At 39.7% G+C, this 25,956-nt stretch overlaps 1 protein-coding gene across 1 annotated transcript in view; it reads right to left on the bottom strand.

Moving 5' to 3' along the window:
• pear1 (platelet endothelial aggregation receptor 1) overlaps positions 1-25,956 on the bottom strand; it is a 40,672-nt gene that overhangs the window by 5,638 nt on the left and 9,078 nt on the right. The window contains exons 2-16 of the mRNA XM_063878476.1: positions 15,789-15,899; positions 14,859-14,960; positions 14,660-14,760; positions 11,165-11,257; positions 6,810-7,056; positions 5,601-5,703; positions 5,103-5,239; positions 4,297-4,509; positions 3,771-3,945; positions 3,494-3,614; positions 3,170-3,333; positions 2,360-2,462; positions 1,268-1,420; positions 668-799; positions 402-533 (exon numbers count right to left, since the gene is read on the bottom strand). Coding sequence (XP_063734546.1) covers positions 402-533; positions 668-799; positions 1,268-1,420; positions 2,360-2,462; positions 3,170-3,333; positions 3,494-3,614; positions 3,771-3,945; positions 4,297-4,509; positions 5,103-5,239; positions 5,601-5,703; positions 6,810-7,056; positions 11,165-11,257; positions 14,660-14,760; positions 14,859-14,960; positions 15,789-15,895 — 2,083 coding nt within the window. The 5' untranslated portion in view covers positions 15,896-15,899. The remainder of the gene's footprint in view (positions 1-401; positions 534-667; positions 800-1,267; positions 1,421-2,359; positions 2,463-3,169; positions 3,334-3,493; positions 3,615-3,770; positions 3,946-4,296; positions 4,510-5,102; positions 5,240-5,600; positions 5,704-6,809; positions 7,057-11,164; positions 11,258-14,659; positions 14,761-14,858; positions 14,961-15,788; positions 15,900-25,956) is intronic.

The raw sequence follows: 25,956 nt of genomic DNA, 5'->3' as shown, positions 1-25,956 counted from the left end.
AAGACTTTTTAACCAACAAATTAACCAACAACAAACTTAATCGATTCATTCTCAGGAATCTTCTCATCTTATCCAAAAAAAAAAGGATTTTATGCAAGCAATTTAAATACATCAACTTGGCCTGTAGAATTATCTTTATTTTTTACATCTTACAGAGAAAATAATCATCAATTGGATCAATTATAAATATTTTTGAAAAAACATTTACACTTAACAGGGCAAATAAGGCATCTGTCAATATGTTGGGGGAAAAGTTGCTTTTGCACCCTTTGTATCAGTAAGTTAATAACAGTTAAGGTCCAGCAATTGGCTGTCTCAGCAGTCACATTTCATGTTAGTCTTTGTAACATTTTCTCCAAAGAAATCTCCTTTTTCTACTTGCTGAATGAAGTTGCACTCACGTATGGAGCAGTCGGTAGCAGCCCATCCAGGCAAACATTCACAGTGACCGTCCCGGTGGTCGCATGTGGAGTTGTTGGCACAGTTAACACACACCTCAGTGCACTGTTTGCCATAGTATCCAGCTGTACAAACTGTAAAACACAGTGTGTTATATAAAAATCACATGCATTAACGAGATTGAATGCAGGAGATTTCAGTCACATCTAGGTGCTTATGTATTAAAGGATTTGGCCGTGGATGGATCATTATTGGTGTTAATCCTAACCTTGATCACAGTTGGGCCCAGTGTATCCTGGGAGGCAGTCACACTCTCCTGTCACATGGTGGCAGCGGTACGAATGGCCACAGGAGGGGCAGGACATGCCGCACTGCTCTCCATACATACCAGCTCTGCATTCTGGGAGAAAAACAGATAAAGAGTGAGGCATGGCAGATGTTGCACACTAACGGTAAATGGCATGCATTTATACGGTGCTTTTCCAGCCTTTACTACCACTGAAATCAATTTACAACAACACAAGTCAGCATTTGTCCATTCACACACATTCAATCAGAGTCAGAGGATGCCATACAAGACAGAGCAGCGGTCCACCAATCAGAAGGTCATTGTTCGAGCCCCAACCCCTGCAGGCAACATGTTGAAGTGACCATGGGCAAGATATTGCACCAAAATGTGTTCCGGATGGCATTGCCATAGATGTTAATGTGTGTGAGTGTTTATTACTTCTAAAGAGTAGGGGACATTTTGTATGGAAACCTCAGCCTTTGTATGAATGTGTGTGTATAATGACTTGAAAAGTGCTATATAAATGCAGTCAATCCAGTACTGTTCTAGTTTAGATCAGATTTTAGCAATAACACTCACTGTTCTGACAGGTGACTCCCCAGTAGCCAGGACGGCACACACACGCTCCAGTTTCTCTCAAGCATGTGTCACTATTGGGGCAATGCTTGTGACAGGTCTGGTTACAGTGGCGCCCCCACAGGCCCTCTGAACACGGCTCATTACAGCGAGAACCTTGAGGAGAAGAAAAATGAGTGAACTGAAAAACAGAGCAGGCCCCCTGTGTTATTTTCATATCCAAGTAAAACTGGATACACCACAATGGACATATACTCCATGCAAATCCTGCATCTGCCATACATATCTGTATCTGCCATACATATCTGCCATATACATCTGTTATACGTAATATATGCATCTGTCCATACCTCCTCATTCAACAGTGTAAAGTATTTAAATACTTTCAATGTATTCCACATATGTATATATTTCCCATCATCAAATCTTTATTGTTGTTATTGTAAATATTCTTCTCTCTTTTGCACTATTTTATTTATCTTATTTGCACCATGTATGTTGAGTTGTTGGAGGAGCATGGGATATAAGATTTGCATTGCCAACATATACGTTGTATATGCTGTGCATATGACAAATAAAACCTTGAAACCATAAATTAACTTCAATAAGAGCAAGCTAATATTTGTAAAATATACTATATAATGGAAAAAAAAGTTGCATTTTCCTTTCAGAGTTTTAAGTATTTATACAAAAATCTGAACATTGTGTTAACTTTATACTGGCTGATGTACAATAAGTATGATTGTCTTCCATCTACAAAGACAGTGGTTTCTATTTCATTATAAATGTGAAAATCAACAGATAAGTTATTATCTATTTGTATTCCCTTATTAGTTATCTTTTATTCACAAGGTAGTTGCAACAAAGACTGATTTTGTAGGCTTGTAAATGTCCCCGCTGTGGGATTTCAGATTCTGATTCAAAGACCTTAAAATGTTTTACGACTCTTTGACTATATTCTTTTCCAATTTATGCTACTTTATACTTATACTCTACTTCATTTAGGGAGGAAAAACTGTACTTTTTACTTATATGTGAAGTTGAGTGGTACCAAAGCCAAGCTGGCAGCGACACCAGGAGGACGTCATCACTTACCCCACCAGCCTGGCAGACAGCGGCACTCCCCGGTGGTAGCTTGGCAGCCGTCATCATGAACACAATCACACCTCTTCAGGCAGCCTGGCCCAAACGTGCCCATCTGCACATGTGAGCAAATGCCAACGGGCAAAGAATCGTCAGGGGAATCTCTTCAACATTCGGCCAGCTCAGTCAGAGTCAGACAAAATACTACACTGGCAATGTGTCGCTGTGTAGACAGCCTGGTGGTTGGCTGCGCAGAGACAGGAGGGGCACGCGGCCAAAACACAGACGGAAGCATTCAGAGGGTGAAGTAAGCGATGAAAAGCTGGACGACATTTCTCCTGACTGTCCAATCAGAACTGACATGTTCTGATTCATTTTGGCCCTTATGATTTGTGTATTAAGTCTTATCAAAGATAGCAGTTGATTTGTCCACTCAGCTTTACATAGAATAAACATATAATGCTTTTTCTTATCAGTATTATTTTACAGAGCAGCCTGGGTTTACACGCAAGGCTTTTTTACACCATGATTTTTACTTATTTTTCTATTTCTTTTACATTCAATTAATGTTATGTTAGTATTCCAATGCACACTTTACTATGCATGTACATCGTGGTTTTATTTTGGTTTTCTTGAATTATTCATCTTTTGTCATTGTATTCAAGTTTACTGTTATTGTCTCCTCAAAGGCAAACATTTTAATACAAAATGCCTCAAAAAGAACCAGTTATTTCTCTGGTTTAAGATTATCTGATGGATCTCACATCTTTAACTTTGTAAACAAATGGATCAAGTTATAAAGCCTCATATCAAAGCATTTACCGGGCACGGTTGGTCACAGTGCGGCCCCCTCCACCCGGCTGTGCAGGCACAGGATCCATCTGCAGGATTACATTTTGCCCCGTTGGCGCAATGGCAGGTGGCGTTGCATCCTGGGCCCCAGGTCCCCTCAGAGCAGGGGGTGGAGCAGTCCGGCCCTCGCCAGCCTGCGGACAAACAAAGGAGCGTCAACCATGTGTGATAAAGTGATTTCAACAACTTTGCTCCCTCAATTATGCAAATTCAATCAATAGGTGAAGCATTGACTGTCAAGCAATCAAACATGTGTTCTTTAACAGTGACCAAATCTCTGTGTATATTCTTTACCCTCTTTGCAGAAGCAAGCCCCGTCAATTGCCGAGCAGTCGACAAAGTTTTCACAGGAGCACTCCAGTGTGCAGTTCTTGCCATAGGTGCCACTCTTACATGGACTCTCACAGTGAACCCCCTGCAATAATAACAAAGATTAACTTTAGGTTAACGGGTAACATCGACACACAATACAAAAAGATCATTAGAGCTGAGCACAGAAAAGGAATACAACATCTAATACCTTCGCTATACACTAATTCCTAACTAAATCATGCTAAACTGCATCACTCACCATATACCCGGGGGTACAGTGACATTGTCCAGTGGCGCTATCACACACCCCTCCATTAACACACAGACACGGCTCCAGGCAGCCATGGCCGTAGAAACCATGAGCGCAGGTCTCATTACAGAAGAGTCCTGCCCAGCCTGGCTGACATGTGCATTCTCCTTTCATGGGGTGGCAACTGGACAAAGAATTTGAGATAAATAAGATTAAACTTCCACATAAATACAAAGAAAGAGTGAGAAAGGTCTAACTAGTCAGTAGCTGCACGGCTAAATGCTTTTATCATGCATACAGTACATGTAGGTGGGGAAAAGTGTTGTATAGATAAAGAAGAAAACATTATTTTTAGAAAAGTGTTATGCTTATTTTACCAGTTTCATTCTCATCATTTAAACCAGAGGAAACATATATTGAGGTACACTGTGGTTTCGCTTAACCAAGATTGGATTATGTCTGCTTCCCAGAGTAGCACTGCCTCAGATTCATGTTTGAAAAGCTTAATCCCCTGTTTCCGACAACATCCGCTCACCTGAGAGTGTGTTTCTCTTGGCAGAGGCATGTGCGTTCACAGTGCATGCCGTATTTTCCGGGTGGACACATCCTGTCCCTGCAGTGTGGACCGCTGAAGCCTGGCTCACAAAGGCAGGCTCCATCGATGTTGTAGCAGCGCGCCCCGTTAGCACAGTCACACACACCTTTACAGTCCTGACCATAGGAGCCTGCAGTACACTCCTCGTTACACCTGAGGGCAAGAACACAGAGAGTTATATTGATACACAGAGCACCTGGACAAAATGTTTACTTTTGCATACACTTGCCATCTTAAAGGGGACATATCATGAAACTCGTGCACAACTGGAGTGCCTACCAACGCATAAGCTATAAAACAACTCAACCCTTTCAGCCTTTATATACTGCATCAGACAGTACACATGGGATTTAATAACCATTCAGATTCCATCCCTTTTAAAATGTCACATGTGGGCTCACCAGAACATACTGCTCCCCATATATGAGTATTTCCATCCACGTCTTGAGAACTACCTTTACAAATTTGCTCACAAATTATACAGAGCAGTGCTTGAAAAAGGAGTGGAGCTTAATGAGACGGGGAAGATTGGGCCAGAAGGGGATAACCAGCATTCAGACTGAATCGCTAGTCAACATGTTATAGTTGAAAACCAAAATATAAAGTATGAGTCCGAAAACGAGCATGATATTTCCCCTTTAAGACTGTTTGAGGTTTTGTTTTTTCACTGTCCCTTGAACAGACCTATAAAAACACTACCCTTTGCATGAGAATATTCAAAAGCAGCCACAAAAAATCCCACTCACCTGTTACCAGTGAAACCTTGAGCACACTGACACTGTCCAGTTTCAGGGTCACATTTGCCCCTGTTGTGGCAGAGACACTCGTTTGCACAGTTTTGTCCAAACCGTCCCTCTGAACATCGCTCTGTGCAAACTGCACCCTGTAGAGTAAAAAAACATTGAGGCAAAATGAAATGCCAAGAAAAGGCGGATGCATCATTGCACAACTGGAATGAGACACCGTCATTGCAACCTTACAATTTATGGTTACTCTGAAAAAAATTGTTTATTTTTCTCTCTGGTTTCACAATCATGTCTCCTGTCATGAATGTTTTCCAAAAACAAAGTAAGCGGATTTTCACATTAGTGAAAAACCATGCATCTGCATGTCCCCTGAGATGACAGGTTGCTTTCAAAGTGTCTTAAATATGGAAATGTACATGAGGCCAGTTCAAAATCTGGCAACCTCCACGGATTACATAATGTTTGGTGTCAGTGCAAAGCTTTAAAGTAGAGACGTACCGTCCATCCAGGGGGGCAATCGCAGATCCCTTTGCCTTTACAGATACCTCCATTCTGGCAGGGGCATCGTGCCTGGCATTTCCTGGGACACGCCTTCTCACAGCTGGGGGACAGGATAGAGACGATGCTTAATAACAGCTTAATGGACCACTTTATTCGAAAAACACTCCATATGTCCTCATGAGACATTCCTGAAGACTGAGGTAAATGTTTTCCTCTACAGCGAAAATGAACCAAAAACGTTTTTCAGAGTTTTTGTCTGAAGTACAATTAGGTTATTATACTTGACCTAGAATTACTTTTATACTCATACTTTTCTTTGCAGATAGATAATGATGCATTGTTATAGAATTGAATTATAGGTTATGAGATAGGGATCACAAGCCCTGATCTCTGTGATTAATAACCAATATTTGCCTTCAATTCACACTTGGGATACTATATTCTTTAATACTTCCTTGATGTGAAATGATATGGACAGATTTTAAATATATGCAACTTATCAACACGTTCCATCCAGTAATCATTGTTGCAAACCCATTCTTATTTAAAGTGATGTGTTCAAACTGGCAGTACAAGAGTTTCCACTCATATTTAGTAGGGAAGATTTTTTTATTGTATACTCATCCTCAGGGGCATCTAAAGAACAGGCGTAACAGATGACTTTTGGATTATAGTGAAGTACGTAAGGGCCTTTTTTCCCATCTTAAAGTTGTGGAAACAAATGATTTGCTAAAGACTGGCAGATCTGTGTCTGACAAACCTCAAAAGAAAATCTAGATTGAAAAACTCAATGAGGTATCAAGTGTCTCTTAAATCAAATAGCAAACCGGGCATCCTCAAAAGATGGCTCATACAAGAAGGGATATTCATTCAATTTCATGTTACATTTGCGGCATGACTTGGCAAATGTATTGGCTGCTGACTTTAAAAAACTGTAAACCTGCTTTGATACCATACTTTTATTAACTGTAAATAATAATATGCATGTTTTCTACATTATCTACGTTTTAGAAATCTTAAAACTGAAGAGGGGAACCATTTCAAAATACCAATATTTATTATGGAGTAAGGGAAAAACCCTTAAAACCCCAATAATGTTTTTTCAGTCATTACTTTGGCCCTATAAACAAGATGAGTAGAGCATTTCATAATAAATCTTCCACTATGCAATGCTCCTATCGTGTGTGTATATTGTTGTGCACTCACAATGTCCCGGTGAAGTTGTCCCGGCATAAACACTCTCCGGTTTCCTTATCGCAGGATCCACCGCTCCCACACTTGCACCTCTGCAGACAGCCCTTCCCGAAGGTGCCTGCAGGACAGGACTCCTCGCAGTAGCGTCCTATAAACCCCGGGAGACACTGACACGTCCCCTTGCCGGGATGGCAGAGAGCTTTGTTCTCACACTTGCATTGCTGACCGCAGCCTGGACCCCAGTGTTTGTCATCACACGCTGAAAGGACACAAGAACAACTGTTATTGTTATTTATTATTGACAAGAACATTGATCCTGACTGCTTAATTCCTAAACATAACATTGGCAACTCCTTGCTTTTTTTATTATTTGAACTCAGAAATTTGAAGTAAAACAGCCTCCCTCGTTCTGACAGAGGAGGTTTTCACTTTGACTGCCAACATTTTCCAACGATTCAAACCAGTCAGTTTAATGCACCTCCTACTCTAAACATTGAGTCATCTTGCTCTGCAATGCTGGAAATGGAAAAAAAAAATAAAACACTGAAGCAAAATAAGATTACTCCTGATTATTATAACATGCATACAGAGCCTGTACTGTAGGATCATTTTGTCTATTTTGCCTTTATTTCTAATTCAATCTTCTTCCCCTACACTGTGGTGTACACTGACACATATGATGTCATGAAAAACAGATATACAGAGACTCATCTTGTTAAATTAGACAAAATAGAGAGGAAAACCAGAAGAGAAACAAGAGGAAGAGTGCTTTTGGATGACATAAAACCCTGACTCCTCGACACATTATCTCCATCATGCTTCCACATCTAAATCTCGCCCTTCAGCCCAGGAGTTTTATATTTCCAACACATTACTAAGAATTGGCAGGACAATTTGCATGGAGCTCAGAAGATAGACGAGTTTTAAATGGTTAATTTTACAGAAGCCTGAGGATCGTCTCCGGTGGGGTAAATATTCAGCAGAGATTCACACAAGGTTTGGATTTCATATAACTATGAAGAGATCTCAGTCCACTGGGTCGCGTCATGTGCACCCTGATTGGTCACGGGTGCATTCTTCAAATATCTCATCAATATGTTTTTAAGTCTTGGATATTTGACATCATGGAGTAAATGTGATATCCAATTGCACTGACGTAACACATGGATGAGCGGGAGATTAAAAACAATTTCATGCTGACCGCTGTGAACCTTCTTTGTTAGAAGTAGAACTGAACTACACGTCCATGCTCCACGTTTACCACCCCCCCCCCCCTACCCTCTACTGCACATATGCCCGGCCACAGCTTTGAAAAGTACAAGGACTGCTTTGACAATAATTACACAGACGGTAGAGCAGAGCCAAATTTGGCCTGGAGCAAAGAACGCCGCCATGGATTATAAGTTTTGTTTATTGCACTAACGTGGAGCAGGACCCTTGCCTCTTTTGTTTAAATAAATCATACCTTTACTTGTTCAGTGCGGGCATTGGAGAGGGGCTATACTGGATTATGTCGCATTGACTAATGAGAAACTCAGCTGGAGCAGCGGTGGTGTTTACACAGTCTGCAGGACAGCGGGGCAGATTTACTTAAAGGGTCTGCAGGAGGGTCGGCGTAAGAACTGAGAGGCTGGAGCATCCAGACAGTAATGAATGAGTGGGTGAAAACAACCCGATTGGACATGTTACTTTTGAGCAACCAGCTGGAGAGTCAAAGCCACTCAGTGACGAAAACACTTCCCATGTGTTTGTTTATCTGCATGTAAACATAAATCCTCATCTCTAAGAGTGTTGCTGAGTTTGTTTACACCCAACTCGGGTGGTTAATGTGTTTTCAGAAGAAAAAAATTGTAATATTTGTTGAAAATCACGACAGCAATAGATAAATCAAATGCTGGGGGGGAAACAAGGAAAATACTGTCAGTGTTGTCAACTTTTGGAGGTAGTGCTACCTGCTTTTATTGGGAAAGGGTTGGGAATACTAGGCGGGTTTTTTAGCTTAGTCCTGCTGTTTCCTCCAATGTAACCTACCCAAGATTAAGTGTAATTAATCAACCCAACATTGCCAGAATTTTGACATTTGAAAACACAGAAGCATTTGAGGCCAATTTTCTTTTAAGCATTTGCATCTGTGTATAATCACTCAGAAATCTATTGCATGTTTGATTACATCATCACAATGACACACAGTGTTACGACTTCACAGAATCAGGGAACTTGTGCGTTCAGGTTCACACTGAGACTTCCTAAATATTAAACAATGTCATTGATGGGGATAATATACTGTAGATATGCACCATTCAGATCCTCTACAGTTACCTCTACAGTGAAACAGTATCTCTAATAATGTGTGCATGTAATCCCACTGATTGACACGCACTTCAGAACTGGCATCTCTTAAATATCATTTATCAGGAATGCACACTGGTATGGTGGGAACATTCTTCTTTTTCCCCTGACAGTTGTCCAAGCAGTGGTTAGAGTTCTGCTTGCGCACAAAATCCACTTAATCTTCTGAATATCTAAACAACCTTCGCTGCAGGTTTTTCATTCCAGCTCTTTGCGTCTATCTTTTAAAATGTCCTCTGGAAACAGGGTTTACGTAAAGCTTTAAATACTTCACATTTGACATTTTGTAACTCCCACTGAACCACATTCTTCCTTTTCATCATTGTCATAACCACCGTATTCCCATTTTTCATTCTGTTCCCAAGGCTCCTCTCTTTCTATCAGTGAAATGTAACTGAGCACCCTTAAGTAGTTGGATAGAAGAACTTCTTACTTTACTACATTTTTCTGACCACATTTTTTAACAGGTTTTAATGTGCTTTCTGTCCTGTGAAAAACATATGTTTTCTAAATTTGATGATTTGGAATTTTTCAATGGTTCTCAGGCTAAATAAAACAACTATTTAAAACATCTTTTAGATTAGCTGGATCTTTAATCTCTACAGCAGTAAATTGACACTGTGAACATTGTACTTGTGATACTTAAAGAATAGTATATTGATAACACTTGTTTTTCTTCTATGGTTTGAATGCAGGGCTTTACTTATAGAGACATTTTTTTTATTCTGGTAATTGCACTTTGTCTAAGGATATGAATACTTCTTTCATTTTAAGGTATCATACCAAAAATATTGCGTTTGCTTTTCCTCCCCTTTTCTTTTCTCCACATTTAAGGGCAAACAAAAAGTGTTCAGTATGAAAACCTCAGTCCCCCTCTCCTCTTTCCCATATTTAGATAGCTCAACACACAGGCATCCAGGAAGTGTCAGGGCTCATTCGGCCAAAAAGAATCCATTGTAGGACGATAAAGTCGAGCCAAGGCTGAAAAGAGGAGGAGGAGGAGGGGAGGAGGAGGAGGAGGAGGAAGAAGAAAGGAAGAGTGAAAGCAAAGAAGAGATTTTAAGTGAGGGTTAGAGGAAGGAGGGAGTGTAAGAAGAGACGTGGAGAACCGGGCCATGCAAGAAAGAGAGGGGTAACATTTTCCATTTCCCCTTCCCATCATCCCCCTGTCAGGACATCAACCGCTACCCGTTAAAGGCTATGATTCCTTCTCTCTGCAGAGGAATAGAGGGGGAAATGGAGGAGGGCTGTGTACTATTGACCCAGCTGACTGCAAAGAAACAGGCTGAAGTTAGTGGAAAACTTCATTACAGAGAGGGGGACAGCATATGTGGTTCTGGTTTCACACTCCATGTTGTTTTGACGATTAAATCAGTTGGATTTCAGTCAGGACAAACTAGGTTTGACTCACTGTTTTGAGTTGGGGCCTTAAATAACAATTATATAACCAGTTTTGCTGACTTCAGTTTGTTAAAAGAAGACATAATGAGTAGAAGCAGATGGTTTAATGTCTCTGTCTTAACTTTTATTTGAACTGTAGTAACTTTCAGTTTATCAGAGTATTAAACTCAGAACCAATTGCTTTTAGGGTGCTGTTACAGCACCCTAAAAGTTTGTTTGAAGTTTCACTTGCTATATACTTGATTATTTATGCGTATGACTTAAGAGTACTTCTCGATTATTTATTATTTTGAATAGTAACTGAGAGGTGGTGGTGCAGCTCCTTCTGGTCTAGTAAACCGTTTTTTGGACTGAGGCTGACATTAATGACTCATTGCTGGGGATGCGGTAATGCTCCCTTGCTGTTTCCATTGGAAAGGCCTTCTGTGTGTGTGAAGTGATGTATGTGAAGCCGTTTGATTAATGGCCTGTTGTCGTTTTCTGTTGTGTGTCAAGTTTATTTCTGTGTGCACCTGAAAAGACAGAAGGGGGGAGAAAGAGAGAAAGTGATGGGCGAAAAAGAAAACAACAGCGAGAGTGAGGAAATGTCTGAGCGAGGGGAAAAGGCTTATTCATACCACTGGAACAGTCGTCGCCTCGCCAGCCGCCCTCACACTGGCAACGATCTGGAGCGACACATCGACCGTGGACACATTCTTTGGTGCAGCGAGCTGTGGATGAGAAACACACTTTATAACAGACCTGGCTTTGTGGAGAAAAGTCCATACAACCATGTATGCCACGTGTGTGTGTGTGTGTGTGTGTGTGTGTGTGTGTGTGTGTGTGTGTGTGTGTGTGTGTGTGTGTGTGTGTGTGTGTGTGTGTGTGTGTGTGTGTGTGTGTGTATCTGAGAGTAAAGATCAGACTTTAGGACTGGGCTACCACACTTTTCTTTGGTCAGATGAACCCCACAGATCAATATCATGAGTTCAATCCTGGAATTGCTTTTGTTTAGATTCATTTTCTCCCCCTCCAAAATACCAAATAAATAGTGTCCATGCTCTCTAGAACAAGCCATTCAATGATCTGATTATATGCCTTGTAAAAGAAGTGGACAGCTTTTGGCTTTGAACAAGTGAAGCCAATACAGAAATGTCCAGGAGGGAACGACTCCACTGTTTGCAAAAGTAAGTCTGATAGTATAAAAGTCTATGAGAAAATGATCACTTCACATATTATTCGGTAAACAATTCCCTTCCTTTTTGTAAATGATAGTCACAATCAGAGCAAAATAGACGCCGGGTATGCTTTAGGGTGCGGTTATGTTGTGATTGACATGTCGCTGACACCGCAACTTATCAGTCAGCTGAGAGTGAGCAGCAATATGGTGGAGCAGAGATGGCACATATTTAGGCCACCATGGGATCCCTCGACAAAAAGCAGTAGGATTTCCCTACTGGATTTTGGTATATTAAAATAAGCTTTATGGCAAACACACATTAGTAGTACTGAACATTTTGTTCAGCAGGATTATTTCCACATATTAATCCCACTTTGTGATTTTTGAAGCGTAAATTCGATGGGCAGGAATGAAAAGCTAAAGTAATGCTATTTACAAACTACATTACGGCTGTGTATCACCATCGCTAAGCTAACCATTTTTAGCAACCACCTTATTATAACACATTGAAGCTTCTGACATTCACAAGTGAAGTATTTACCACAGACCTTATATCAGGCTCCTAACCACAGACACATAAAAAAAAAACATCGACTTCGGATGAGGGAACCGAAAGTGCTAAAATGCTAAGTCATTTCTGGGTTTTAGGACTCATTACAGCTTCACTCGCTCCGTAGCTTCACGCTCCCATCAAATATATATGGCATTTGATATAAAAGAATGCTACGGAAATGATGATTAATATTTCAAATGTGTTTGTCTATTCAATTAAAAATCTATTCAACTCAATTTTGTTCCAGCCCACAATAAACAGAATGAAGCTGCCATCTCGACAGCTTCAACACACAGTTGAAAGCACCAGTGTTCATATTGACAAGGAGCCTCTTAGAGAGTCTTTGAGTAGCGTTTTTGTTTTTCTTTTCAATAAGCAATAATTAAACTGATTACTTTCTCCTTTAGTTGCAGGTGTGTTCACACTGGAGCCTGGAAATGTGGGGATCTAAGAAAATGCTAACATGTCATCAAATAAAGGAGGTTAGCATAATTGTATCTAATTATATGTATTTAGAAAATAGGGAAACACTGTACATTGTATAGGAGGAGTCATAGATGACACACTGGGAGGAGAGATATTTCAATTAGAAAACTTAAAGTAGCAATCTGTGGGCTCCAATCTTTGCTTTTCTGATGTCAGTCAGTAAAATCTAAGGCTTTTGTGTTTGGCTCCAAGAGAAAAACTCCACACAGCATTCATGAGACCGCTGTGAACGTTGGCGCAACAATAAGCCACCAAAATGTGTATATTCTCTGCTGAACAAAATAACATTTATCTCCAAAATGTCAGTTATTCAAGTACAAAGCACGGAAACCTTGTTATTACCATCCTGCACTTCTGAGCTCATCCAGTGATGTACGAGAGAGTTTGCAAAGCTAAGGTAGAATTTCCTAAACCATGGAGCCATGTGGGGTTTCCCTTTATTTATATATGTCACCGCTGATTGTCAGCAATAACAGTGTGTCAAACAAAACTGTTGACAGCTGCATCAGTTTGGTATTTTCAGACGCCAAAAATGAATCTGTTGTTTATTTTAAATAGTGCACCCATACATTTATTGTAAAAAAAAGCTGCCTAAAATTGGACTTTAGGTTAGTGTACTCAAAGTTAAGTTTAGGATTGAAGTTATAGGTTAATGATTAATTAAATTACATAAAAAGTTTGTGATATCAAAGAAACTGAGGTAAAATCAACATGTAGAAATATTTTTCACCTTCAAACATATTACATATATTTATGAATTTACCTAAAACGTTAAAGTACATTTGTTTCCAACATGTCCCCAAGAGTTGATTATATAAATCAAAAAAATCAGTAGAAACTAAACCAAGCCATGATAAATATCCATATCAAAACACTCAAAAATACATTTAAAAAAAGGATGAATTGTGTAATGTCTCGTTTTAGAATGTAACTTTACTCCATAAATACAGCTCCAAAGATACCACTTCAAATGTTTCTGAAATCTTTATCTCTACATGTATGGCAGCCATTCCAGTGTTTGTTGAATTCCAACAAAGATAACTATTGTCAGCAGTTTATAGAATATAATAAAACAAAACTAAAATAATTGAACTCAAAGACAAACCTATAAATAATAAAACCAGAGAAAATGATAATGCTGAAGTGGTCTCTTAATTTTGGGGGGCTGTAGGTCTTGATCAATGATTTAAAGTCCCTTGTGTTTGGTACAACATAACTGTATTTCATTCAAGGCTTCAGCTCTGTTTACATATTTTACTGAGGCTTTGAGTGTTTGTCAATTGAGGATTGTGTTCACATGATGCCGTTTCTGTTGTTCTTCTCTAAGCTGCACGTGCAGCCATGTCACAACTTTTAAATCCATCAGTACCAGATGCTTAGTTGATGAAATATTAGTTGCTGAATTATGTGGAATCCTTGAACTGAAATAAAATGTGAAAATTATGAGGAGGGTGTTTTATGGTGTCAGCAACACACATTTTAGTTTAGTTCAAATTCCAGCTTGTAAAGCCAATATCAGCATGAAAAGCCCCAGAGGGAACCGAACCCATAATTGTGGTAATTCCAGCATCATGTGCAACTCATATTGACTTTGCATGTTGCATGGAAAAAACAGACTAAAAAGAAATGTTAGTATTGTGCATGATTACTGCCAGTATTATTCATCCAACATCAGGTAACTCTGTTTGTTCATGGTCTCTTCCACATGAGCACCTAAAACTCGACTGTGCAATACTGGGTTTTAACGGTAAACCTGCGAATGGATTAATTTATCTCCTATAAACCATGAAGACAAAATAAGCTTCTCAAGGAGTTGCAACACTCTTAAATGCTCCTTTTTTAAATCTGCTTCATGAATAAGTAAATAAATCATACAGCTGAGTGTATTGTTTAGAGTTTCACATCGTTACTTACGGACACATTTGTCTCTGCTCTCGTAATAGCCTGGGCAGCACTGGTATCTCTTGCGGTAGTCTGTCTTCACCGCCTGCCTGTAGGCTGTCTTGTAGGTAATCCTGAAAGAATAACACAGTCAGACAGGACGCTTTGACCCTCCACTGACAGGAAAAGGAAGTGAAAATGAACAGGAAATAAGTCATTACGCTGCTCCTACCTGTGGCGCAGGCATCTGTAGGAGGTCCGAGGGTCGGAGCACGGCTCCTGAGTCACCTGGTCGTAAGGATGCGAGTAGGACTCTTTCACTGAGGTGGTGAAGCTGAAAAGCAGGGACAACAAACTTTAAAACATTCCCAGTATAAGATATAAAAAAAGTTACCTTGATCTAAAAGTTTAAGTTTTGAACTTTTTGAAATTTTTAATGTGAATTATGTGACGGGGGGGATTTTAGGCCATGTTAGCAATGGAGATGTCAGGCATCCGGTCCACCAATTTGATTAAGACTGAAATAATTCAACACCTTGATGATAGATTGACAACTGTACATGGCCCTGCAAAAAATGAATACATACATTGATACAGTTAGTCATCAGAAAGGCTTCTATTAAAACATCTGTGATATAATTAGTCAGTTTTGGCAAACATGTCAAACGTTTTGTGTTTCCAGCTTCTCAAATGTGAAGACTTGATTATTTTCTGGAAAGTAAACTGACTGTTTGAGTTAGGATATGATGGTCAAATAAAATCAGCATTCTCAATACTCTCCTACAATCCTATTTTCTGACATTTACTACATAAAGCAATTCATGGCTTGATTGAGGATTTATTTTGTGGATGGTGCAGCCCTCTATCAGTCGCATTTTCTTAACTTAATACATACTGCATGTTATTTTTTGAATTTATTACATGTAAAATGTAATGTTAGCATAGATTAAAATAAAAACCCCATCAGTGCTACTAAAACATAGCAATGGATTCATCTGAAAAGCTGCATATCACGGGTTGTCTAATAGCAATGGCCCTAGTGATTTGGGTCCAGTTAAAATGACAAAATAAATATTCAAAAGTATTTTGAGAAAAAATGTTGTATATTTGATATAAAAACAGTGACCTTTTTTTTTGTTTGACAAAGTCAAACAGGCCTCACCTCTCCCACATGCTGCACACATTCGGGTCTCTTGGGTTCAGAGAGTAGGTCAGACCAATCAGAAAGCTCAAAAGCAGCAGGACGGCCGAGCTCTGCAGAGTCTCCATGGTCCTGTGGGAAGAAAAGACAGACATTTACAAAGGGATGGAAAAACCCAAACATTTCAGCAAGGATGGCAGAGGGCCATAACATATTTATTTTGTTAGACAGGGAAACTAAACTGAAGGTGGGGACAGTAAAAGCAACATGTGTACAATGCAAAGCAATGTGGTTCTGCAACTTGTACCATTTGTTTAGGCTGTGCTGAAGAGGTGATGTTAAAAGAAATGTAATTTTGAGTTGTTTTATTTACTGCGGGATAAAGTTGATCAGATTGAAACACAGCATTAACCCTAACCCTCGCACTCACTGTGGAAAATGTTGCACACCCAAAATGGAAAAATATAAAAAGAGTTCCAGTCCTGCTCTGTATTAGACATTTACATCCATTGTTTTTGTTTACTATAATTAACATTTCACAGCGTGGCGGAGAGACTAAATGAAATCTGTTTCTCGGTACCAATAAACTGCGGTTAAGGTTTTAGCCTGTGATTGTAAAAGAGTTTGTTAAACACTCAGCAGAGGTGAGGCAAAGAGCCAGACTTGAAGCGTAATGCCGTCTGCTCCCCGCTGAGCTCAACACCGCCTCAACATGGTACATAAAACACAGAAGACGTTGGGGAAGAGTGAGATCGGGAGTACAAAACAAAACGAGAGAGAGTCAAGAAATCTGACTCCCAACTCGGTCCTGACCCCTATCAATCAGTGCTGCAGCGAGGCCTCCACGCTCCTCTGCTGTCCCCGCCACACTCCTGCAGCATCTGGATCTGATCAGTGCGTCGGCCCCAGAGAGCGCCTCGGCACGGGGACCCTGTTGGGCTCTCAGGGAGCAGAAGGGAGGCTATTTTCCCCCCTTTCCAATATTTCATAGAAATGAACAGAAGTTCAGCAGGTCAGTATTGTAAGCCCTCTGGTGAAAGCATCGTGGGAATGCAACAACTTTCTAGAAAACGGGATCGTAATGTTGACATAGTATTAGTCAAGCTTGTTCTTCTGTTTTCTCCACACGCCCCGTCTGACAGAATGAATGTACCGAAACTTCTCATGTCATCTACTCGTGGCCCTAGAGAGATTTGTGATATGTTGGGATAGTGGCATCGCAGCAACCAATAAAAGATTATCCTCTTCATGGATAAATGTCTCAGATCTAAGGGATAACAACACATGTCTCCTTTCCTTTGAAACTTAGAGCCTACCTTAGTTTTAAGTTTTATAAAACTAGGTATAGTTTTAGTTTATAAGTTATGTTTGGTGACTTAATTTGGTACACATTTGATAAGATCTTGGTCAAGGTTTAGTAAGAGAAACTTTCACTCGATGGTAAATGACTGAAAAAAGGATGTATGAGTAAGAAGTTACTGGAAGTACTAACTACCACATTGTTTTAATGTCAAACAGCTTCTAGCCCTTTGTCCTTCCTGTCATCTTTTCCTTCTGGTGTAACATACCTTGTTAACTTTTCATGCACATATTTGCATACTAAGTCACAGAATTGGGGGAAAATTTCCCCTGATGAGGAAAAGATTTGCCTGTGGCTTGGTGAATAATGCATGCCTCTAATAGTTCCAAGGTCAGCGGTTCAATTCCCATTGGAGCCATTTCGTGTGTGTTTACAAAATGCGTTTTATCATTATCGTGGACGATAAAAAACTGTCTGAATAAGGATTATTTGATGTGTTAGTAGAAACAGATCTCCATAAACACCTCTGCAGTCAATCAGACGCTCATTTAATAGAATTACATCCATGTTAACTCTGTCCAGTGGCTGGTTATCACTGCTGGAGGTTTGGCATGGTGAGGGCAGCATAAATCAGAGTGACTGCACAGATCTTCTGCTTCTGATAAACTGCCTCATACTACTCTCCTACTCTGTCAGGAGGTAATTCACCCGCTGGCACAAATGCTAACGCCTCAGAAAACTGTGCCACAAAAACAGAATTTTATGAGAACAGGCATATGGCTTTTGTTAAGAGGAGTCATCAACTTCACCAGCCTCTTCATTGGACTATGGGTAAATATATTTCATTACCTTCTTTTTGTTTTAATTGTGCTTCATTAGAGCAAGGCTTCAAACCGCATTGGGAATTCTTAAATGCTGAGAAAGAGAGCTTAATGACTGCAGCCGGAGTTGTTTTGAAGTCGAGCTCAGACGTTGTTTGCATTGCAAGTTTGGGTTACCTACAGAAGAGTTGAGGGGAGGCAGGTAGACGTCTGGAGCTCCAGGTGGTAGTATCATCATCTGGAAACTGGACCCTTAATGGGGCTACCCTGTTTTAGTGGAATAAAGGAGTTCAGACACTTTAAGAATGTAGTTTTACCCAAACTCCTCATCGACTGTGGACTGATTGATTCCTTTCCTTTCCTCCTTCTCACATAATAGCTGTCCACTCATTACATTCAGGCCTAAGCTATCATTATTTCCTTTGAATTTTTTCCAAACTGCAGCTCTGAACCCTTTCACTTGGACAAGCTTGGTTATGAAGCGGAAAAGCACGAGTAGCATGATGTATTGCAACAGTTTTCCCATTCATTTTTTGTATTCAGCTAACGTGTTGTTGTACTTTATGCACCTTCATACTTCACATCCTCTGATCAAAGACTGGACAGAGTTCAGTGAAGAGCAACAAGGGTAGAGGTTGCTCCAACATACAGTATTTAGATCTTTGTAATAAAACAGAACAGTCAATCTCATCCAGTGCAGAGAGACTTTCATGTGGCTCTATAAACAAGTATAAAATAGACAAAATGCCACACACAGGAAAATGTGAATGTGCACTCATCCCACACATAACGTCACCATGAATGCACATGCACACTCCCGCACCCAATACACAGTTTGTAACTGTAACGGCTGATCATGTGTTTCATGTTCTGGCGACATTACACACACATATCAAATGAGTCCCATACGTTGAATCGAGTTCAGAGAGAGACTATATTTAGTAACTAAGGACATTTTGCTAATTCAATGAGCGTCTCTTGACTGACTCATTCTGACACGGGCCAAAGCAGCCTCCCACTCTTACCAACGGAGGAATGCTGTGAGCTGTTAAAGGCCTTGAAATGCTCTTAACAGAACCGCATAGGGGCTTCAAGTGAAAACAAAGCCCAAATGAAAACAGATGCCTTGGTTTTATATTAATCCTGCTAGACACTCGTACCCATGTTATTACCATATTCTACTTCAATCAAGAGCCCTTCAGGACACATAAGCGCTGACAACTAGAACATTATTTTTGATTCCATTTTATGCAAGAGAGCCATTTTCTTGACAGACATATATTCCCATCAGACTGCATGTTCTCTTTAGTCAAACACTCAGAACAGAGCCCTCAACCACATAGAAACAGGACCTTATTATCAAATGTGATTATCAATATATAGCTTGACAATTTGGGAAAAATTAGACCAGAAGATTGAAACCACTATCATGTCTGTCCATTACAAATTAAGTGTGTGACTGGAAGCAGAGGGAAACAGCAAGCCTGGTTCGGTCCAAGGGAAGTAAAATCTGCAAATATTAGCATCTCTAATGTTTATTTAATAACATTCGCAGTGCTAATTGAGTTAGAAAATATTAGTCACACACTGGAAAGGAAAGCATGATGTAGGAAAATGGATGGAAAAACATTGGCTCTGGTATTGAGTAAGACAGCAAGAGAGAAAGAGGGACAGACCTGCCAAATACAAGTTCATTTTTATGTCGAAATGCTCTGATGTCAGTCAAACAGAAATTACACAACGTCTTCTTCTTCAGTTTTCATGGCTGTTTCTGAGCTTCTCTTGGCATTTGGGATGTCGGTATGCTCTTCCAGAATCAATTACATAAAAACCTTTGATGTCTTTATTCTGTGCAACTCCATCAAGAGTCAGTGGAATACAAAAGAGAAACAACATAGTGAAATATCACAGACTTTTCTGAGTTATGAGACACGTTCCAACAGGTGAAAGTGTGTCTTAGAAAGGTGAATCAAACTGCAGATTATTTATGTCTTGTTTCATACTAACCTGGTGAATAGTCACTATAATATCTGCACAAATCCCCACTATAGTTTAATTTAAATTCAAATTAAAAGATTTAAAAGATATCATGATAAGGTAATTAAAAAACCATGGCAGGTGTAGAGCAGAAAGCATATTTTCCACTGAGAGAGCACAATAGAAAACAAATCTAAAGCTGGTTGTATAATCTTAAATAAGATGCATTCAACTATAAATAAGAAACATTAAAGGATTACTTCTGGGAAATGCTTTCAAAATAAAATCAAGAAGCTTGGAAAGCTGTTTAAATATAGGCAGGTGTTCTTTATGAAGTTGTATTTTAAATATGATATACATTTCCTGCAGTTTGTCATAGCAGTGCAAAAAGAAAAGTGAACCATCAAGCAATGGAAGTAATCTGAATACATTTTTGGAGATTGCTCATTACAGTTTTTATGCAGTAAGAGACAGTTTCAAAATAAAAGTGGCTTGCCCAATCTATCAGCAGACAGCAGAGGGAGTGATTTAATTTACTAGTGGATCCCAAAGGGAGGGATATGAAGTGGTTAAACCCACATGTAATGCTAATAAAACAATGAGAGAGCAGGAATTAAGGATCATTGCTCTTGTATCAGCTTTACTCCCAAGTGGTCTGCCCACCCAAAGTGAGCGCTCTACAAATAAATCTAATTAAGCTCCCTGAGACACAAGCATAGCAAGCCCTCTAAAGGGTCCTTGACATGAAAACTAAATGAGAAAAATTGTTTTGAGCATTATAGATTGGCAAAACATCCTACAACCGACAAAGAAAGGAGGAAAAAAGAACAAAAATCAACTCAATTGTTTCCTGGCAACACGAGGGTCAAACTGCTCATGATTAAAGCATTGCTGTGCACCATTACACTTAAAAATGGGCCTTTAACGTTGCGGTGTGTATAGCAGACTTAAGGAGATTTAAATGATCAGCCTCTGATTGTGATCATCTCTGGTATCAAAAAAAAAAAGCCTCCACGGGAGAGATGAGTTTTGCATCACAAATTTACAGTTCAGCTCTAGGAAAAACAAATCTATAAAACTGCACGAGGGCAAAAACAGACAGAAACTGGAATATATTAGCTTCCATGTGACACACCGACCACAGTCCCCTCTCTCTGACTCCCCCTCCTCTCCATCCCACCCTCCAGTAAATCAGAGTTACTGTAAACTGAAAATAAAACCCATAATCCTTTGCATCTGGCTTCTCTTCTTGGCGCGTAGGAACGGTTCTGCTTCTAGACCGCAGTGAGGCTGGCACAATGTCACTTCTATGCCTCATGTTGGGTGGGTTCGCAGAGACCCTTAGCAACAAACTGTGGACTCAGAGGAACAATTACATGCCACACCCAAATACACACATTTAACTTCAAAAAACACACCCACGTATTTCACATATTAATTTGCCACATTATCCACCGTAAATCCAGAGAAAAATCCCAACTCCTACATCAACACGATTCCCTCTGTTGACAGTAAAGACATTGTGTACGGTAAAAGGTGGTACTCTGCCACAGAAGCTGAACCCCCACAGTGGAAAAAGCTTTTGAGTTGAAAACTCTTGGCAGCTTAAGTGCCGATGATGGTTCTGGGGGGAGTTGCGTGACAAAAGGATGATCTAGCGAGAGTGGAGAGGGAGGCATTGCACAGGTCTTGGATGGCTGAATTTTGCTGAGTGAGATCTGCAGTGTGTGTTATCTGCAAGACTGGAGAAAGTGAGGATTCCTAAACTTTTGACCTCTTAAAGATCCGTCACTGCAACAGTGCATACCTTGTTAATGTCTCTTTATTCAGTTTCCTTTCTCAGGTAGATTGATAGTCTTATTTTGCAACTGTATCTTTGAATTATGTCTGCAGATCTGTCCCACACTTTAGATTTTCCAGTAATAACATGGAAATACATTATTTAGATCCTTTTGAACAAAAGACTTCTTACAAACAGGCTCTTAAATACAACGACAGATGCTTTGTGCAGCCTGCCAATCTGTCCTTGTGTTCAAGTCATTTTAAAGCTCTGTTTAATTAGGGGAGTTGCAATGGAAAAACTAATGAAATCACCTCAAGTCAACTATATTTCATTTCTACGGCAAAGTTAGACCAGCTTTCACTTGGCACTCAGTCTTTGCGGTCTGGGATCCTTTATTTAACTGAGGAAAACAGGAAACAGTATGTCCCCCCCCATCTTTCCTAGTTTAGGTCCCAGGGGAACCAATGACAGATTCATCTGCAGCAGTTCTCAGGTCAGTGAGCTGTCTTTAACCTGTACTTTATTGTCCCATCATATCACCTTGCAGAAGCCAATAAAAACAAGCTTAACACATACAATCTACTGACAATTATACAAAAAATGTATACATATATGTACAAGCCAGAAAACGTGGCCATCAAAATAACAAAATGTGTACATGTGTGTGTGTGTGTGTGTGTGTGTGTGTGTGTGTGTGTGTGTGTGTGTGTGTGTGTGTGTGTGTGTGTGTGTGTATGTGAACGTGTGTCTGTGCTCATGTGACTTCATCTGTCCCCACGGTGATGGAGAGCAGAGTCTGTGGATGGCAGTGGTTGTGGTGATAAGGTCACCATGGTAACGCAGTTGTTTTGGAGAGCATGAGAACATCAACATGAGTCGAGCTGAGGTCAGCCGCTGAACGACTCCTATCTGCAACGAGTGGAAACTGCACAAACATTGATAGGACTTGATTGGGAGAAAAAAGTTCTGTTGTGTAATACTGAAATACTTTCTGGGCTGAAAAAAACCTTTTTAGATTCACAAAACCAGTATCAGACAAGCAGCACAGATTTCTGAGTGGAGTGTGAGAGCCCTACGAAATGTACGTTATTTGTTTTGGCATCTTGTACCACAACTATCAGATAGAACAACTATTTAACTTTGAAAGGATATTAAAACATTGTTTGGTAGTATATTAATATGACTCAAATAATGATAAAATACTCCGCCGTGATCAAACCTTTCAAATTTACCAAATGTTCCACAAATACCGGTGGTTAAAAGCTTCATTTTTAACTATTTTTGCACTTTTGTGAATTACCAATTACTTTTAGAACATTGTGTTTTCTACTAATTGTACTGCATAAGTATATGAGACATATTTAAATGCGCACTAACTAGGTTTTCCCTTGACTGTGGTGTATTATACAGGTTTTTGTGAATGTAAATGGTCTGCAAAGGCTTGAATCACAAAGTTCCCTCCCAACATTTGTCTCCCACACACTTCCCCCCTGCCATTGGACATCTTTTGATTAATTCTGTTACATAGTGACATCACTTTTCAACCCTCTCGCCTCTATTGGTAAACACTCCCACACATTGTACATGATATGCTAAAGAGAGGGACATTTCTAAGCAGTTGAGCAATCACAACAGAGCTAACCAATCAGTGCAGACTGGGCTCTGGTTTCAGACAGAGGGTGGACAGAGGGGCTGCAGCACAGGCAGTATGAGAAAAATAAAGACCTGATGGAACAGTAGGGCATGTAGACATGTCAGAGAAGAGGCACAAAATATGAAACCTGACAATGACAATAAAAGGGCCTTTTTAACATTACAGAACAGTGAAACTGCGGAGGCACTTAAATTAAAACAACTGATGTAACAGTTTTTGGGGCCGTTGATGAGAAAGCAAATAAATTATCCTTTTTTTCTTCACTCACGAAATGTTGTCTTTGTGCAGATGTGTGTGATCTGATGTGGTTTACATTGAATTTCTCTTTATTTTTTTATTGAGCTGGGCTTCTCGCCAGTTGGCGGCCTTTGCGCTCCCTGTTGCATTTCTCCAACACGTTTGAGGCTCGTGCGCTCTCCTACACAGACCCACAGTGCAAACTGCTGCTCAGTCCTCCACACTCCCAACCAAAACCACAGGCAGGATGGCTGTGGCTTCAATGGTCAGAGAGAGCAGAGGATCCACAAAAACAAACTCAAACACAGAGACGCTGTAATAAATACAACCGTTCACCTCTACGGAGCAGAATAAACAAAAACACAGACTCAAACACCTTGGATTGAGATTGTGTCTGGTCTCTTCAAACAAGTGATTTTTATTAACCTTAGTGAGCGAAAATGGTGGAAAACCCAAAATGGAGGCCCTGGCTGAGGTTTCAGGGGGACATGACCATACAGAGCTGTAATTATATGTGCTGTAATGCTCTGTGGATCACACTGGCGCAGAGACACATAGAGTCCTTGTAAAAGAAACAGCCTTTTCCACAAGCCGTGACCAGAAAACATAGCTTTGCATTGTAAACTCTCACAGTAAGGACCCAGGCGAAAAACCTCTCAGTCCACAACATTAGAAGGCCGCAGCTCTTTAGAAATGTAAGTGGTGTTTCTGAACTAAAATATGTGTAAGTCTGTCACGTGAAACATCTGCGTCCATAGTGTGGCTTTGTGAGCGAAGGATAACATGCAAACTTGTGAATGTCAAGTATACTGTAATTAGAAGCAAATTAGCTCTTGACACAAGGTAAGACAAAAAAAAAGTCAAAGTCATTTTTTAATAGTAGAACTTTAGACGGAACCAGATTATGTCATATAGCATTTCATTTTATTTTTCTATCTATTTACTCGTCCTATTATGCTTTATCTTCAAGTGTAGCAGATTCCCCCTTGTACCCCTAATGACAATAAAGTGATATAAAGATACAGGAACTGTTATATAATGTATGCACAGGCGAAATACAGATTGAGGCGTCCTAAAAGAAACACCTAAATCCAGTTTGGAACAACAGCTAATACTATTTGCACCTAACAACAGAGTAAATTGCACACAGGATTTGTGTGATAAACATATTGAACAAATGCCTGTACATTTATAGTAGGGGAATGTCAGTGGATAACCAAAATGAGGAGGCAACATCGTCTGTAAACCAAGAATGTCTGTAAAAAAAAAAGGTTGTGCAAATCCACCAAGCAGATGTTAAGAGATTTCACAGGTTAAGTGAAAAATGTAACCAGCTGGTGGCACTAAGTGAAAAGTCAGAAGACCCTCAAAGTCATGGCACCATGAATGTTTGTACAAAATTGCATTGCAATCAATCTTGTCGTTCTTTAGATATTTTTAGTCTGAACCAAAGTGGTCTATTAATGGACATTATTATCCCTAGAGCCAACGTGGCCTAAAATAAGAGCCAAGTTGTAATGAACTGCATGTTTCCCAGAATGAAAAACACATTGAAGACATAAGAACACAATCATTTCAAACTTCACTGAATCATGTTTTAATTACTTGGAAATATCTCTGCCACGTGATTTCTATACGCAGGATATTTTTAATGGCAGTGATGCTCGATTGATCAGCAGGAATGTCCTGTGTGCCATTGTTTCAGCGGTTTTCACCAACGAGTTGTTGATTCAGACGCACACTTCCTCCTCATCTCTTCCTGTGCTTCCCTATCCAACTAACTCTCTGCTGTCATTCAGGAAGCTCTCCTCTCTCTGGCTATTAATGTGTGAGTCAAGTAATTCTCCTAAATGTAAACTCATTGTATGATTTTTTTAATAATGCGATGGTGCTTGTAGTCTGAAATAGTGCTTTGATGTTGTTTTATTACTTCCTAATCCCAAAATGTGTTTATTTAGTTATGGTATTGAATAAACCTCAAATCAATGAACTAATCTATTAACTAATAAATCATTGCAGAACTCACTTTAATCTAGCCTAATAATAAGTAGTGTGTTTTGAATCTCCACAAATATAATAAATATAAAACATTTTTAAAAAATGGTTTGCTATTTCAAGAAATGCATCTTTATCTTAGCACTAAATTAAAACTTCAACTTAAATCAAACCTGTTCACGTTCCGGTTATTTAGTGGTACCCGTAGGTAGATTTAGGTTGCAGATAAAGAGACAAGGGGTCCATCCTCAGCTACATTCTAAAACAACACAGATAAATCTCTCATAAAAGTACCGACTGCTCCGTCACATCTAAAATCATTTTAAAAACAGTAACACTAGTACAAACATGGGCATTCGAAGTTAATGAATAAATAGGCACCTGTGGGACACTGCTACTCCTTTGTGCAATATCTGCCGGAA

This window comes from Eleginops maclovinus, chromosome 3, assembly GCF_036324505.1.
Source record: "Eleginops maclovinus isolate JMC-PN-2008 ecotype Puerto Natales chromosome 3, JC_Emac_rtc_rv5, whole genome shotgun sequence".
In the NCBI taxonomy this organism is placed as follows: Eukaryota; Metazoa; Chordata; class Actinopteri; order Perciformes; family Eleginopidae; genus Eleginops; species Eleginops maclovinus.
This window is presented reverse-complemented; position numbering and strand designations above follow the sequence as displayed.